The sequence below is a fragment of the Centroberyx gerrardi genome, chromosome 8 (assembly GCF_048128805.1).
Source record: "Centroberyx gerrardi isolate f3 chromosome 8, fCenGer3.hap1.cur.20231027, whole genome shotgun sequence".
NCBI lineage: Eukaryota > Metazoa > Chordata > Actinopteri > Beryciformes > Berycidae > Centroberyx > Centroberyx gerrardi.
In genome coordinates, this window is record NC_136004.1 from 20,935,023 (window position 1) to 20,952,213 (window position 17,191).

Genomic DNA, 17,191 nt, shown 5'->3' on the forward strand with positions numbered 1-17,191 from the left:
ACAGAATGTCAGCTTCCAACTGCTTGTTGTGCTCCATATCATTACATTCTTGACTGTTTTTACTAATTCACGCCATTCTGCCCTACTAAGGCAAATGAGTAACTACTTTTTAAGTGTTTTAAATATCCAGACTAGCGTTACGATTTCATATAAACTACAATTATACCTAGAAATGCCACTAAACAATATACCAACCATACTTCTGGCCGGTCAGGAGGTACATTTGCATTTCCTCAGTTTCACTACTCAGTCACTGAGTGGCTCTGTAGAGCAGCACTGATTCCAGTATTTTCTGTGGTCAAAACACATGGCTTCATACATGAGTCTAACCCAGTCACTGAACTGAAACATACCACATCCCCCACATGCTGCCGTCTCTTTCCCAGCTCACCCTAAGGACTGAAACAACAAAGAGCACCTCACTGGGAAAATACATAACAAACTGTCAAATATAACACATTAGTCATTTCAAACAGAGCTTTATGAATATTATTTGTTAGAGCATTAGTAATTACATTTTTTCCAAAATGGGATCTTCTACGTCTTGAAGTGGGGAGAATATTAAATTTTCAGTGTTTATTCATGGCAGCTGTGCCCTGCTCACTGTGCCCTGGTGATTTGCCCTGGGTTGATCATAAGCTGTCACCTTGCTGTGACACACACACACACACACACACACACACACACACACACACACCCACACACACACACACACACATACACACATACACACATACACAGAGCTCACATTTTTGGCACATGGGGTTTTGATTTATTAAGGCCAGATCCTAGGACATTTTCAGTGTCTGCTTGCCTGCTTGCTTGCTTGCTTGACTTTCCTCTCCTTCTGCTACTCTGCCTGCCTGCCTCTCCTTTTGCCTGCCTCCCTGTCTGCCTACATGCCTGCTTTGTTTGCCTGTTGGCCTGCCTGCTTGCCTTTCTGCTACCCTGCCTGCTTCCTCCTATGATGCCTGTCTGCCTGCCACTGTGCATGCTTCCTTTAGCTCATCCCCTTGTTCTTCTCTCCAAAGGAGGGAAATTAATCCATGCATCTGTCATCTAGCTCAGTGCCCCCCCCCCTCCCCAACACACACACACACACACACACACACACACACATGCACATACACACTTGTGTGTCTTTATGTGTCTGTCCAGTCGTCTGTCCTATCTCTCTGTCCTTTGCTGTGCATGGTCCAGCTCCCTCCCCATGCTACAGCAGGCACATGGCTGCTCACAGATACTGCCAGGCAGACAGAGGAGGCTCCTCACCTGGGAGACAAATTCATAATGCTTCTCACAATGAGAGCAGTGACTCAAGTGTACTGGCTAGGTCATGTGGCAACTCAAACTTAACTATTACAGCTTTTAACTGCCATGTGTTATGAAACTTTATGAACACAAGCCCAAACACCTCAGTAATGCATCGATGTCAGCATGTGGAGAGGGTCTGCTTACTGAACGGCTGCCCGCTGAGGCAAAGCAGCACCGCTATTGTTACCAGTTTACCGTCTCACACACCAGACAAGAAACTGATAATTATGAGAATGAGGGGGGGTACTACTGAAGCTTATTGAGTAATGTTGGTGCTATTAATGCACGGCATTTGCATAATGTTATCATTTGTCTGCCATGCACTGTTGCAAAGAAGCGGTTTGCACCATAAATAGCTTGTTCCTTCCTCTTTTCTTCTAGATGATACCAGCCATGAATCTGCTGAGCCTTCCCGAAGTGACGCAACAAATGCTGCGCCACACCTGCGGATAGCAAGTCCACTTCTGGCTGCACTGCTGGTCTGCCTAGCAACACTCTTCACTTTATAGCGCCTCCCTCTCTCCTGGAGGGCAATTACACCTAGCGTGGCCTGAATCTGCCCAAGGCTGAGGTTGCAGGGAAGGGGTGGGATTTGGGTGGAGTGGGGTGGTTGGATTGGGCATCAGAGCAGGCTTCTCAAGGAACCCTCTATTTTTTTCATAAAATATTTAAGTGGTCTTTCTCCGTCTGTGAGTGAAAAAAAGTTGATGTTGGAAGTGGGAGAGACAATTCCCCCTCTTAAACCTTCAACTAAGATGCCAAATCCCGTTTTTTGACACTTAGTGATTCTTATTTTCCCGTGACTTTTGACATCCCTTTACATCATGCCTATGTCATTGCAGCACGTTTACACACATACACACACATACACACACACACACACACACACTGTGCATGCACAGACACGCATACAGAGTCGAATACAGAAAATGCACATGCCTCCATACTAACAGTCTATGGCAGTAGTGTCTTTACGAAGTTGTATACAGTAGCAGCATTACACAGTAGGAAAGTGAAGATTGTAGGTGTTAGAAATGAGCGTAGATACACAAGGAGATCAAATACAGTAGGTGTCCCGAGACCTCTCAAGTAGCCTTTCCAAAATTACTTTAAGTCCTGCTGGGTTAAAAGAGGCAATTTTTTGCACTTCCACTATATTGGACTGTACAGTAGAGAGTGGAGTGGAGTGAAAGAAAAGGCAGAGGAGAGAAAGAAAACTGGTATTCATCATGAAGCAGACTGGTCGCAGCACTGAGAGTACATGGTATGCGCCTTAGTCCGCTGATCCCCAGAGTGTCCTGGTTTAAAGACTGTTGTCTCCTGAATACAAAGTGTGTGAAGAGGAGGATAAGCTGCTTTGGGCTTGAGTGAGTTAAGTTAGTTAAAGAACCCATGGAACCATGAGCCCTTTGGTTACACTGATGAGGGCATCTTGTTATTAGCTCTCTTTGGTGTGTAGAGCATGGCGGCCCGCTCAATAAAACATCTCAAAGCACTCTGACTCACAAAAAAAAAGGTAAATTAAAACTTTCTCGCCAGACACTTTGTGGACTGCTATTAAGATCAAGGATCAATATCTTTTGAAAGTTGATCACGCAATTTCACGGCAACAGTCACAGTGTCATTTTATGCTTTGTTTACCGAGTTGAGCAGCAATTGTTCTTTTGTTCCAGTTGAGTATTAGTCAATATTAACACTCCCATGAACATTTTGCATCCACAGCCTTTTCTCTCTCCATGGATTGTTAAAGTGATTGTTTTAAAAAAAGAGATTCACCACACAATTGGAGCCTTCATTTATTTATTTATTTTGTTCAAAATCATTATGTTATTCTGCTTTCTCAGTGGTGCCTCCAAACATTTTGTCTTTGACATTGTGGTAACACTTTATTTGAATAGTCCAATGTTGATACTCAACTAAGTATAAGGTGACAAAAACTAGATATTCAACAACTGTCACCTTATTTCCAACTCTAACTCTAAGATTAACGCCAACCCAGACATTGAATATCTATAGATTTTCACACTGTTGTGATTATCACCTGAAACTCACTTGATACTCACTTGAAGTCACTTGATAGTGAGTTGAGTATCAGGATTGGACCGTCCAAATAAAGTGTGACCGACATTGCAGACACTGTATACTTTGTATTTTTGTACTCTGATATCCATTTGGAGAAGAATAATAGTGGTCATGGGAACGTGTATGAATAAATGAACATCCATTGACAGTACCATACGTTTCCTCAAGTCTTTGTCGCTTAAACATAGCAACAGCTTCAAGTCATGCTCAAAAACACATCAGTCAGTTGGCCCTCACATGCAGTACGTTGCAGCAGGCAGCCGGTGCACCATTGGCTGCCCTCATTCGTTGGACTGATGCATGGCTCCAATTAGTTGAAAACGCATTATGTGAACAGAGAAACCATCCATTTACTTCAGGGCAATGCACAGCTCAATTTAGTTTGGCCAGGTTTATGTTAGCGCTTACATTCGCAGGAATCCACTGTGTTATAATGATATTCAGCTTCCTTCAGCTCCCACAGACCCACATGGTGAGTTAGCATAATGGGAGCGGTTTCTTTTTTTTAATGGAAGCACTGTTTTTTTCTCCTCTTTCAAAGAAGGATGGACAGATATACAAATTAACTCTGTAGAAACGGACTTTCTTTCAGAACCGGGTGTTGTGTGAGAAATGGGGCATCAATTGGTTTGGAAAGATAGATAGAAAGCGAGAAATAGAGAAAGAAAAGGAGTGCAGGAGCAATTGCATGTTCAGCTCCTAGTGTTACCGGTTTAAGTGACTCTTTAATGAGGTTCAAAATGACAGGCATGTGGACCCCATGTTGTGGCAAGGGGAGTTATTTCTGGTATTAAAAATAGATGGTGGAAGGCTTGGGGGGTCTCGGGAGGGGAGTGTAGATTTCAACCGTGGGGGGTTTTAAAGCACCAGTGACCTTGCAGTTTGAAAGAATTGGTGAGTGAAGGAGATGGTAAGAATTAAAGAGAGAGACACACGCAGGGAAAGATAGAAAGACATGGAAGGTAGCTGAAGGTAGTGTGACTAGAGTGCCTAACCAAACAAAACAAGACAAAACAACAAAAAAAACACATGGAACACTACTGGAAAAACACTCAGTTCAATGACAAACACATTGTTCAGTTCAATTCAGTCTCAAAAGGCATGCACTGTTTTGTTTTCGCTTTGTTTTCATTTTTGTGGCTGCCTTTTTCTATTTTTCCCCAGAAGGACTGTCTGTGCTTTTGGCCATTTGTTTTTGTACTATGGTAACAATGCTATTACGGTAGAATAGCAGCTCAGCTATGGGGGGTAATAGGAGATGAGGCCATTTAATGAGGTACTAATTTTCAGGAGAACACCACAGGGAATGAGCACCGCATAAGATTCAAAATGGACGCTTGTCAGCAGATTAACGCTAAACTTTCTCGGAAACCAGCTTCAATTGTACTCTCTTATAATTACCAATACTACTATTTGTCATTATTGCTATTATTACCATGGTTTATTCTGTACACACCTTAACCTGGGAAATGAGGATCAACTTGTAAACTGGATACCGTGTATCCTGAGGTAGTCAACCATATAACATGTAGTGTTAGGTTAGTAACTGTTTTTTGTACCTTTCTGGAGGACAAAAAGAAAAAAAATGAGACACTTCATTGTTAAAACTGTATAATTATTATTATTGTTATGATGATGATGATTATGACTATTATTATTATTATTATTAGCGAAACTTCTTGATGTAAATAGTGTTTGATATTAAAGTATTAATTTGGTTCTTATGTCTTTTCTAAAAAATGAATACGGTATTATCTCTGGGTTTTGCGGAGTGTATACTGTCCTCAAACAATGCATTGTGTGCTTCGATCCTCAATGCCTAATGATGCTTTGAGCTATCATGAAGGGGAAACCTGTGGGAGCTGTACACACACCAGTGTACAGGAGGCCGGACATTAGCCGACGAGGGGCTCACCTGTGACATGTTTCAAACCGATCACCAACCTTCACCATCTCTTCACATAAGGATCCTGCCCAGGAAAGAAAAACGTGGGACTTAATGGACGGCTTATTTGTGCTTTTTCGCCTTCAGTGTTTGAAAGCATGTCGGTCAGCTCAAAGTTCTGCCATGAGTGGACTGTTGGCTTTTTAATGGAAGGATCTTGCCAGTTTCATTATGTGGCATGCGCATGAACTTGATAACATGTACAAAAAAAAAAGTTTTAAAAGGAAGTGTTTTCTTTTTCTCTTTTTTTCTTTTTTCTTTTAAAACGTGTTAGATTTTCTGACCACTTTCATGTTGTGTGTTTTTGCATCCCCATTCGAGTGATGTCATTAAGCTGTGTAGTGACAGATGACAAATGTACATAACACAAACCATTTGTTGTGAATTTACAGTGGGGGTCGGTCATTTGTAGTTCAAAAGCAACTTTTAGTTTTTTCCTAAGAATGACTCTTTCTGTACCCTTCTACTGAATTCATCCCATGTAGTTGCAGTCTGTCTGTTCTGACTATTCATCCTCTTCTTGCTCTCCCAAGAGGAGGCGTTTGAGAGTGTATACATCAGTGTGTGGACGTTTTTCAGTGTGGAAAAAAATGTGTGAGACCTTTGAGTTTGTGTGTGTGCGTGTCTCATTTGCTGTTGCCGCAGTGAATGGGAAGCGGCAACCCTCTTTGGCAACGAAGAGTGTTTCCCATGCCTTAGCCCTTCAGCCTCTGCCATGGCAGCCCAGTCTGTGTACAAGACGCTTTCTGCCATTGTCCCTTTACATGGAACGGCTGCTGGCGTCGAAGAGACTACAACAGGGCCCTTCGCTTTCTCTCTCTTTTAAACAACCCTTAATCACTTATCCCTGGGTAGACGTTGGTCCTGGGCACAGTGCAAGGATTAGTACACCACCAACCCCAAAACCTAAACTTGATTGTTAGCGGGGTAAAGCTTATCATCGATCCAGGTTCTGTGCTTACAGGGCAAAACCTCTCCTCACCAGCTCCCCTCGTGCCGAGGAGCCACTTGTTCATTTTGTGCGCCTGTCCTGTCCCATTCTTCTTGTGCTTGTATAACCTCCACCACACTCACTTACCCACCCACCCGCCCACCCACCCACTTTGCCCTCACCCACCCACTTTGCCCTCACAGGGAACTATTTCCGACCCGCTCTTTTCCAGTATATAAACAACAACAAAAAATTCTACAAAAAATGATCAGTCTGTATTTGTATATACACGTGTCTGAGCAACTATGAATAATATTAATAAAATGGAAATACATTGCTTTGATGTTTTGTGCTACTGTTTTTCTCTCATTTGACTTGTTGACAGAGGGATGATAGTTAACAGATACCACGGCTACATATCGCTTGCAGCATTGCAAGCATGGTGTAGCCTTTGTAAGCAGCAGCACAGTCAAATTTGCGGTTGGATTGAATCAAGTGTTAACCAGCAAACATTTCCACTGTCACTAATTCATAAAATGAACATACTCCTCTGATAATGAAGTGGAATCACTTATCATCCCATGCCAAATTAAAACAGTCAAAACCATGTTTGATGCTATCACCTGCACACTCTCTCTCTCTCCTCCTCCCCTCTTTCTCTCTTTATGTATCTCCATTTCCGTGTGTCTGCCTGAGAAATAAACCATCAGTCCTTGCTGAGGAACCAAAGCCTCTGAAGACAGATTGAGAGGAACAGCATCCATCAGTGCCAGAATAAGACCTTAGACCTGCTTTCACTTCAGTCGGGCACTAATGAGGACACCTAATAACCTTCTGCTGGACCCCATCAGCGCCATTTAGCTTCACCCTCCATTATCTCTGGTAATTAGACTCACAGCCAGACCGCCCTAAGGACCAAAGCAGGGAAAGGCCCCCTGATAAGCCAATTGGACGTTAAGAACGAAGCGATGTCTTGATGATTACTGAAATTTGACTTAACAGAATATAAGCACTGCTCTTTATCTAGGATGTAAATAGCTGGATTTCTGAAGGAATTTGATGAAATGAAAACAGGCTGGATTCTTGGAGGGCACAGGTTACGGCGCCATTATGTCTTCAGTATCAAAGGCTTATTTAACGGCGCTATGGGTTACAGCTGTGAAGATTAGGCAGACCTCGCTCTGTAGGCCGGAATAAAATGTGTTGACGCAAAAGACATCAAATCCCATCCAGGATGCGATCCTATCCTGTCTCATCCTTTTCCAAAGCTGGTACTCGCTGTACTTTTTTAAGCATCAGAAGTGGTTTATGCATGAACACACTTGACATGATGAGCCAATTAGCGTCAAGTTGTTCTTCCTGGTGTTATTACCAAAGGAAGGCTCTAGAGATGCAGGTGTGTCTGTCTATGAAGACCAATAAAGACAAATCACTGTGCCTGATCATTAAATCTGGGGTAATGATAGCTTTATGTGAAGATGTGTCCCAGATGTGCTATTAAGCTATGAACATAGTCAAGCTCTGTGACCAGCATTGAGTGAGAGAAGGGCACAGCGATGAGATGGCTTTCAATTGAAACCGTGTCACACTTGAGATGACAACTGTGCCTGGGAGGAAAGCTTTTGATGCGCTGGTCTTTTTGTTTTAACTTAAATGTTGTACACATGAATAAATGCATGCATTCACACACACACACACACACACACACACGCTTACCTGTGCCTGTGATTCTATTTAAACCCGTCCCTTTATGCCAGTGTAGGCCTCTGCTAGTTGAAGTTTTATCTCAACACAATAAGGACAAGACTGACAGGCTTGAAGAGGCCACTCTAATGGAAGGCTTTTGAAGGCATCATTCTCAAGTCAGCTGGCTCCCTTATTGGCTGCTTGGTGTTTCGTTTCCATGTGAACAATCAGCTTGACTGACAGCTCTGAATGATGTCTTCAGTTAATCGCTCCAGTGGTGTGAAAAGGTCATAAATCACCCAATTACGTTGCCCCGCTTTATGAATAGATATTTTTTGGGGGAATATTTAAAACGCCTCCGAGGCATATCAACTTAGTCAACCCCATATTTATCGAGAGGGAGTTGGGGGTGGCTGGTTGAGCCGGAAATAACAGATAAGCTGAATACATTTTAGAGTCTCAATCACGCTGTCGTGTGTCGTATAGTATTACTGGGTAAGAAAGTCGGAATTGAATTCAAGGTTGTGATTTATGATGTTTAGTGTGGCAGCTTTGACATATTTCAAGAACAAGCTCAGAAAAAAATAGAAATAATTACAGAGAAAGGAAGTGAGAGGAAAACAGAAAGAGCTGGGAAGAGAAACAGAGACTTCATCTTTGAACAAGGCCATCAGCACATTGTTTTACAGCAGATTTCCCAGAAAAGCATACTACATATATATTTGAAACACCTATTCTGTCTTGTGCAAAGCAGGCACAATGTATTTTTCCACTCAGTTGTGTTTGATCAATACCCATCAAAATAAAATGTCTTAGTTACTTTCATTCTACTTGCAGAGTCAGTGCCTCTGAGAAAATAGGAATGATCTGGCAGCCCTGATCTTGATCTTGCACAGCTACAGAATGTTGAGTTTGAGTTTCCACTTTTTTTTTTCTTCAGCGTATCAAGCCAATAGATGAACTCAAACTCGAAATGTTTTATGTATGTTCAGGGTCTGGTTACCAGAAAGCAACTCATTGCTATGTAAAATGTATTGTAAGATGACAGTAAGATGGTAAAAAGCTCTTCCTGCAGTGGGTTATGAAGACATTCTCATATGTGGGGTTTTTATCAAGTGTCAGAGGACCATGCTCTCTCTCTCTCTCTCTCTCTCTCTCTCTCTCTCTCTCTCTCTCTCTCTCTCTCTCTCTCTCTCTCTCTCTGTGTGTCCGTCTGCCTGCCTGTCTGTCTCTCTATCTCTCTCTCTCTGTGTCCGTCTGCCTGCCTGTCTGTCTCTCTATCTCTCTCTCTCTCTGTCTGTCTGTCTGTCTGTCTGTCTGTCTGTCTGTCTCTCTCTCTCTGCCTGTCTGCCTGCCTGTCTGTCTCTCTATCTCTCTCTCTCTCTCTCTGTCTGTCTGTCTGTCTGTCTGTCTGTCTGTCTGTCTGTCTCTCTCTCTCTGCCTGTCTGCCTGCCTGTCTCTCTATCTCTCTCTCTCGCTCTCTCTCTCTGTCTGTCTGCCTGTCTGTCTCTCTATCTCTCTCTCTCGCTCTCTCTCTCTCTCTGTCTGTCTGTCTCTCTCTCTCTGTCCGTCTGCCTGCCTGTCTGTTTCTCCATCTCTCTCTCTCTCTCTCTCTCTCTCTCTCTCTCTCTCTCTCTGTCTGTCTGTCTGTCTGTCTGTCTGTCTGTCTGTCTGTCTGTCTGTCTCTCTCTCTCTCTCTCTCTCTCTCTCTCTCTCTCTCTCTCTCTCTCTCTCTCTCTCTCTCTCTCTCTCTCTCTCTCTCTCGCCACAGTACCCAGGTGGATGACCGCGGCGGCTCAGGCGGAGGTCATTCCAATGTGTTTCATGCAGGTCATGTGTTTTTACTGATGCCTCTCACATGTTGACCTTCTGGGCCGAGAGATGAGGAGCTGCAGCCAATCCAGAGGAGGATTATGGGAAGATGTGACACCACTACAAAATATCAACTTCACAGCAGATGAGACAGAGATAGTGGCGGGTGACGACTGATACTGAGGATCACATGTTTGTGTGTCATTACGTGTTATACTGCCTCTATGGATCAAGGTTGCATGTCTGATACTCTAGTCCCGTTTTCAAATCCTGACTGAAGGTAAAATGGGAGATGATTGACATTGAATGGAAAAATAAATTCTAAGTTAATCAATAACGCAATACAGTGAATTGTGGTGGCGATCCTGTAAGGTATCATTGTACCTGCTGTGCACTAGAATACATTTTGTTAAGTGTATGCCGTCAGATGCTATGAAGAGCTGTTAAACAGCATGTTTTCACGCATTGTTTCACACCATGTCTGATGTGTTACACAAAGTATTCACACTTACAGAAGTGAAGATTTCCTCATTTGGAGCAATAGCTATTTCACAGGGAGCTATGAAAACAATAATGCAAGACAAATGTTTTACAGTGAAGCCAACAGAACATGAACATTGGTTACAACTTGCTTGGTTTGCAATAAAACATACGCAGCACATTCCCCAGTGTTAATAAGTGTTGATTTTTCAGTGACAGCTGCTTAAAGTGTTGATCAGCGTTGTTTGTCCACTCACAGAGCTGATGTGGCTCTGGGGTGGCTGTTCAAAACTATCAAAAGTGTTGAATCAACGCTAATGGGTGTGGACTTATGTAAACACTGGTATATTGTTGATTTTTACACTCTCAGAGTTAAATTAACAATGACGATTTTGCTTTGTAGAAGTCGGGAAATAACAGGAAGGAAGTCAAATATCCTTTCCTCCCCCACAGAATGGATGAGTGAAATCTGCGGGATATGGCAGTGGAATTTGAATACACCAATTTGCCAACGTTGCCAGAAGGGAGAGAGGGCCTTGGTCATCTCCTCGGCAGCTCCATCCACTTACAGTAAGTGTGGCATTGAAATGAGAGTATTTCCTGCCAGTGCCCATTGAATGAATGAGGCAAAAGCAGTGGCAGGGATATTACACTGACATGCCAACACTAGATCATAGAAAAGACTTTGCCCCGGGGTCATAAATTAGATTCTAATGATTTTGTCATCCTGTTAAAACAATAACTTTCAAACCCAGACTCTTTTTTTCCTCCATAACCTTTGATTTATGCTTTTAATTTTTTGATGGCATAAAATAGTCTGACTCTTGCGCCATTATGATGTTGATGGGATGAAATATTGTCACAATTCATTTTCCTTTTCAGATTTAATTAGTTTACTTTATAATGCCATCCATCAATACTGGTGTAGATGAAATGTAGAGAGTACAGGAGAGCAGGGAGACTTGGCAAGAGGAATATGTTTTACAGTTGACTTCCTGGGAAATAAACGTTGGCTGCATTATTCATGAAGCCTGCCATAACTTTAATCTGATTCTTAACTTAATTATTAAAGACTTTCCTCCTATGACAATATTTCACTTTACTCTTTCACAATTCTTTGAAGCCTCCATCTCTGCAAATGTGTCTTCAGGTGGATTATCACCGCCGTTGTCGATAGCATCGTATTTTACTTCAAATAAGATCTATGTCTGAGGTCAGTAGACAGCTCGCTTTAGTGTTCTGGCTTTTCATTAACCCAGGTATAAATTGAAACATTTCAATCTAAAAAGCATATCCACCATTTGAAAAAATTGACACCTACACTATAATTGCAAAATGATTGCCAGTATGAGCAAACAGAACATCATGGCTTACAGCTAAAGGTACAAATCATCTTCATGCTTTTTATTACAAATGACAAAATATACAAAATATCATCTGTGCTATTTAAATGCTAACTGATTAACTTTAGATAGTTTTGGAGTGAAGCCCTTCAATTACTATATAAAGGTTTGAATAATAGGTAACACGTATTCAATATATGACGTATGAAGATATGAGAATTCTATTGCTAGTGTTGTTTGTATATAATGTAATGTAATACATACACAGTTAGACCATACTCATGTACTACATATTATTTGTTAGTACATTTTTCAACATCTGTCAAACAGTTGTTTAACAGATGGTTTTTGCAGCCCATAATCTAAAATTGAACTGTTCATCATGCACAAAATGATATAAGGCTTTTTTTAAGCTGTAACTTTTCCTCTAGTATCTCTTATATCTCCTTTATTTAACCAGGAGGTAAAGTTGACTGAGCATGAATTCTCTTTTCCAGCAAAGCCTATGTCACATTCATGCAGTTGCATAAGCCTGACCTCCCAAACTTTAATTAAATGAGTCTGATGTCTTGCAAATATGTGCTCTGTGCATGAAAACTGAGAGAAATACGGTTCCCCAGCAAGAAAGGATTACATGGAGGAGACACGACTAGAAACAGCTGCACTTTGATATTGAAATGCGGTGGAAAGTAAGGGCATGGGTGTCGGGGTGGTGGATGCAGTTGCCTTCAACTCTGATGACCTGGGTTCAATTCCAAACTCTTGAAGAATTTCTCTACTGTGAGTGAACTGTTAATTGTTAGTTTTTCTTATTTATTGACCAAAACCTTACCTGCACCTTAACCAAATTGTTTTAGTTGCCTAAACCTAACCCTAACCTTGACAAAAGTTGTTTTACTTGCCCAAACTTAACTGTCAGCCAACATTTCACGTGACGAACAGATGAAAATGGCGTGTTCAATTGTCACATAATCCAATTTGTTTTGTAGGAACATAATGTTCTTTCAACTACGAACTTCAGTGGAGTTTCGATTGCTATGGAGGTGAGTAGACAATGACAGCATTTTTGTATTGGGGTGTACGGTTCCTTTGACAGCCTTTAACTTTAGTATTAGTAATATGCTATACATTATGCTCATACGCTTGGATGGATGGATGGATGGATGGATGGATGGATGTACCTTTCAATCCACTTGCTGTATGTTTTGATTTGGACCTTCACACTGCTCATCTCTTGATGATATCAAAATATAATATTGGTGCATATTTAAATTTTTTGCCAAAAGACCGGTCAAGTTTTCCTCTATGTCTGAGTTCTCTGCTATCTTACGCATAGGCTTCTCACCTTGAGTATAACGTAAACAAATATGGTAAATTGCTGTCACTGCATTGTCATTTCTATCTTTCCTTTAGCCTGATGGTAACAAATGGCTCACTGGTCTTTATAAATATTTATAGACTATTTGTTTCAGCTTTAGATTAGGAGCTGCAAACAGTGTTATTAATGAGTAGCAAACAATTTATGAATCCATTTACAGCACATTCACAAAGGATTTGGAACACTTAGAAAAAGTTAAAATGTTAAAAGCAAAAGTTAGTAAAAAGTTAGATTCATGTGAAATAGCACCTCCAGCAGGCGGTGACGAATCTAAATCAAAACAGACAAAACCTGCCTCCACCCCTCCTTTAAACAGTACTGCATACACAACAATTATCAAATGCTTTAACACTGATTGTGATAACGTTTAACAACAAAGTCAGATAGTAGTATATTCAGGGGTGCAACTGGAGGATTTTTCTACTAGCCCAGACAAATTATTACTAGCCCAGTATAGATTATGTAATATTCAAGTTTAATGTGAGAGATGTGGGAGATTTTATTATTACTATCTCAGTATAAGTAATGTAATGTTCACGGTGGAACCTAAGAAAAGGAGGCAACTGACTGCAAAGCGCTGAAATTTCTACAGCACCTTAACTAGATGTTGGTGTAGATTCATGCATGGGATTGGGAATCTGCTCACCAAATGGCTAGTGCTCCTTTTACTGGACTCACCCGCTCCCAAAACCACTCGCCTCAGGTGAGCAGACAAGTTTAATTTCATGATTTGCAATATTTACAGAAGACAACAAAAAACTACATCAAATCTAAGTGCTTGCTTCATAATTTATCAGTGAATTAACAGGATAAACTATGGATCAGGTCAAAAGCTTTTACTAGTTTCTTTACAAATTATATACTACTTAGTTGCAAATACTATATTGATGATATGAGTAACTTCTTGTTGTTATTCAATTTTTCATGAACTCATATTGTAAAGTGTTACTGAATAATATAAATTTGAGGAAAATGCAAAGCTAATTATGAGAGTACTTCCTTATATGGGTGGTTTTAATGCAGCGTGGAAGTGCATTTATTTATCTTGCACTGGCAGAGAGAATGACAGTATTGGAAATAACTCAGCTTTCTGTAAGTTCAGTATTCTTGTATAAGCCTCAGGCAAAGGCAATATTTCCAAAGATCATGCAAATGACCCCTCTCACTTCCACCTCTCTGTTTTTCTCCTTGCTCTCCTCTCTCTCTCTCTCTTTCCTACACACACAAGCACACGCATATATACACACAAACACACACACACACACACACACACACACACACACACATCACATTAGTCTGACGGTGATACATTCTCTATTATTTTGCCTCCCAGCTTTGTTTTATCAACAGTTTGGTTGTAGTAGCGCTGTATGTTGGTGAGATCTCAGCCCAGTTTACACCATACTTGATATTACATGAAACATGCAGATGCAAGCCAATACAGTGCAGAGCATGACATGGTAGACTGTGTTACAGATGACTATGATACCAGATTAGTACATTAGTACATTTTGAGTCGTAATACTAAATGAAATGTAAGAAAGAGTTTCAAACTGGCTTCCTTTGATCCACAACTGCAAGTCCTCCATGTAGTGAGACCCTTCTCTTACATGACTGACACCTTCGCTGACCCCTGACTTTTCAGTCTGTGATCTGATGTTGCCCTGTCTGGTTGCTAAGCGCCCCTGTATTCCCCCTTTCTGTCAATCCTAAAAGGTCAGGGGCCACAGGGTCAACATTCAAATGAGCCTTTCGATGGCTGCCTGTACATCAAATGCCAAAGTAAAGTGTGTTTACTGAATACATGAGTTGTCCCCATTGATCTGCTGTCTGGCTCATTGTAGAACTTAAGGCATATAGGCATATGTGGTGATGTGTGGATACAAATGTGTGGTCTCCATGTGTGTGACCTCACATCAGTACAAATAATATAGGAATGTCTATAGGAATGACAAAGGCAAGAACACCAGTAGGGATGGTGAGTGTACACTAAATAGTACATTTCCCCCTGGTTCATACAGTATATTATAGCATTTTAGACATTGATATTACATGATATGAGTGAGAGTGAGCTGGTGTTGGGACAAGCTATGGTAACTGAATACATTAATGTAATTTAATTTAATTTTTTGATTATTTGAATGCTGGATTTATCTTATCTTGCGAGGCTGTTTGAATGTCATGCAAGATAAATCAAGCACACATCAACTAGTGCAATATTTGAAACCATTTAAATGTGTTGCTGCCCATGTCTCATGAAGTGTTGAAAATCTCTCTCTTCAGTGTTAAGGTAAGGCTGATGAAACCAGTGGCAAGGCGATTATTATACAGTATTCCCATCATTCTTGTACTTTGCAAAGTCTTGGGAGTCTTGGAGTACAGAGTATGAGGGCTTCTAAAATGGTAATAAAACACAGATATCTTAATAATATGTGATGCTGCCTGATGAGACAAACTCTTTGCAATATCATCTACCTCCATACACTGCATGAGACATGAGAGAGAGAGACACGAGAGAGAGCAGTTTCAGTGTTAACTCTTATGAAGATACTGTTTGATTAAATTCCTGCTGTTTTCGCGGGGTCCTGTCCTGGGCTGGCGGGGATTTAATTATCAGTACTTTACGTCTGGACGTTATCGCAAGCCTCCACGCAGGTTGTTGAAACAGAGCAATTATCATATCGCATCACACTGCATTATTTAGTTTACTAAAAGCCCTACTCGTTTCGTGAGGCGTGTGTACACGGACAAGCAAACAGGATGGGCATCACAAATATTCTAATAGCCTGGAACGCATTTTGCATGATAGTATACTGTATAAGACACTCAGTCTAAAAGTTTAAAGACTTTTAATTCTGGTAATGAAAATGAAATGCAGATATGCAACTGAGTGAGAGAAAACAGTTGAGAGAGAGAGACAAAGAGAGAGAGGGAGAGAGAGAGAGACAAAGAGAGAGAGAGAGAGAGAGAGAGCACAGAAAGACTGGACAGATGAACAGATGTTATCTGACAGGTGCAGTAGGCCCAGCTAGGTGTGTGGGCAGCAGATATGACAGGGATTTTGCATACACTGTGTGAGGTAATGCTGTGCACTTCAGTACCTGTCATGACTATAACCTCACGGTCACATACAAAAGTTTGGTACAGGATGTAGGAGGATTAGTCATGTAGATGTTTCATGATGTTGATATAATGCGATCACATCAACAACAATGCTCTAAACTTGAACAGCTTGAATTGACCTAGTTTGTAACGTGAAAACAAAACCAAGTCATTGACAGGATGGGCTGCGCTTGCCAAAGGTTCTTTTAGAGATACATTTGCTGTTTTTTGAAGGGCCTCTATGTAATGACACTTGTAAGCTTTTAGCTTTCCATGTAAGGTTATGAGTCATCCAACTGGAATCAGTTGATATGTTTGGATGTGTCAACATCACAAAACTGCCTTTTCAGCTGCAACCATTTTATCCTGTTTAACCTGCACCAATCCCCTCTTCCAGCAGCCTGGCATTAGAGTGGTTGTTTTTGTGTGCATGTGTGTGTGTGTGTGTGTGTGTGTGTGTGTGTGTTGGTGTGTTGATTAGTGTAATTATTGAGCATGGGAAGATGACTGGCAGATGCTTGGATCTGTGCTCTGTGTTTATTTAGCCATTGGTGTGAGTGTTATTGTCCCTCTCATAGCCAGTTATAAATATGGCAGGCAGGCAGGCCGGCCCCCTGGCAGGAGGTGGTGCCCAGCAGCAGCGGGTCAAGGACAAAGGAGACCCAAGCCGCTAGATGCAGAAAATTAAATTAGGTAACCCACCTGGAATGTAGCTGTTGAGTGAAGTGTGTGTGCTTGTGTGTTCGTGCACCTGTGTGTATTTGCTTGTGTGCATTTGTAAGTTTTTTAGCGGTTGCGGATGTGTTGGATAGTTGTGGTTTTTAGTGGGAAGGTGGATTATGGCAGAGCAAAGGTGTACAGTGTGATATGGTTTTAGCAGGCAGGTGGGCACCTCTTAGGTAGGTTTAGCTACTAATTCCAGATAAAAGCAGAGTGAACTGTGGTAATGTGAGGCTAAGACCACAAACCCATGCCAAGATCTGAGAGTGTAGTACAGCATGCAAAGATCAGAGAGTGATATTTCAAAGATAAATCCCCAAAGACTTGAGAACTCAACTCGACAGACAAGAACACTTCACTATTTTTATCCTCCATATTCATATGAAACATTTTGTGGA

General features: G+C 41.3%; 1 protein-coding gene across 2 annotated transcripts in view; it reads left to right on the top strand.

The window, feature by feature from the left end:
• efna5b (ephrin-A5b) overlaps positions 1-6,609 on the top strand; it is a 98,448-nt gene extending 91,839 nt beyond the window's left edge. For both annotated transcript variants that reach the window (XM_071894814.2, XM_071894815.2), the window contains one exon: positions 1,696-6,609. In XM_071894814.2, the coding sequence (XP_071750915.1) occupies positions 1,696-1,823 (128 nt within the window). In that variant the 3' untranslated portion in view covers positions 1,824-6,609. The remainder of the gene's footprint in view (positions 1-1,695) is intronic.
• The last annotated feature ends 10,582 nt before the right edge of the window (positions 6,610-17,191 follow it).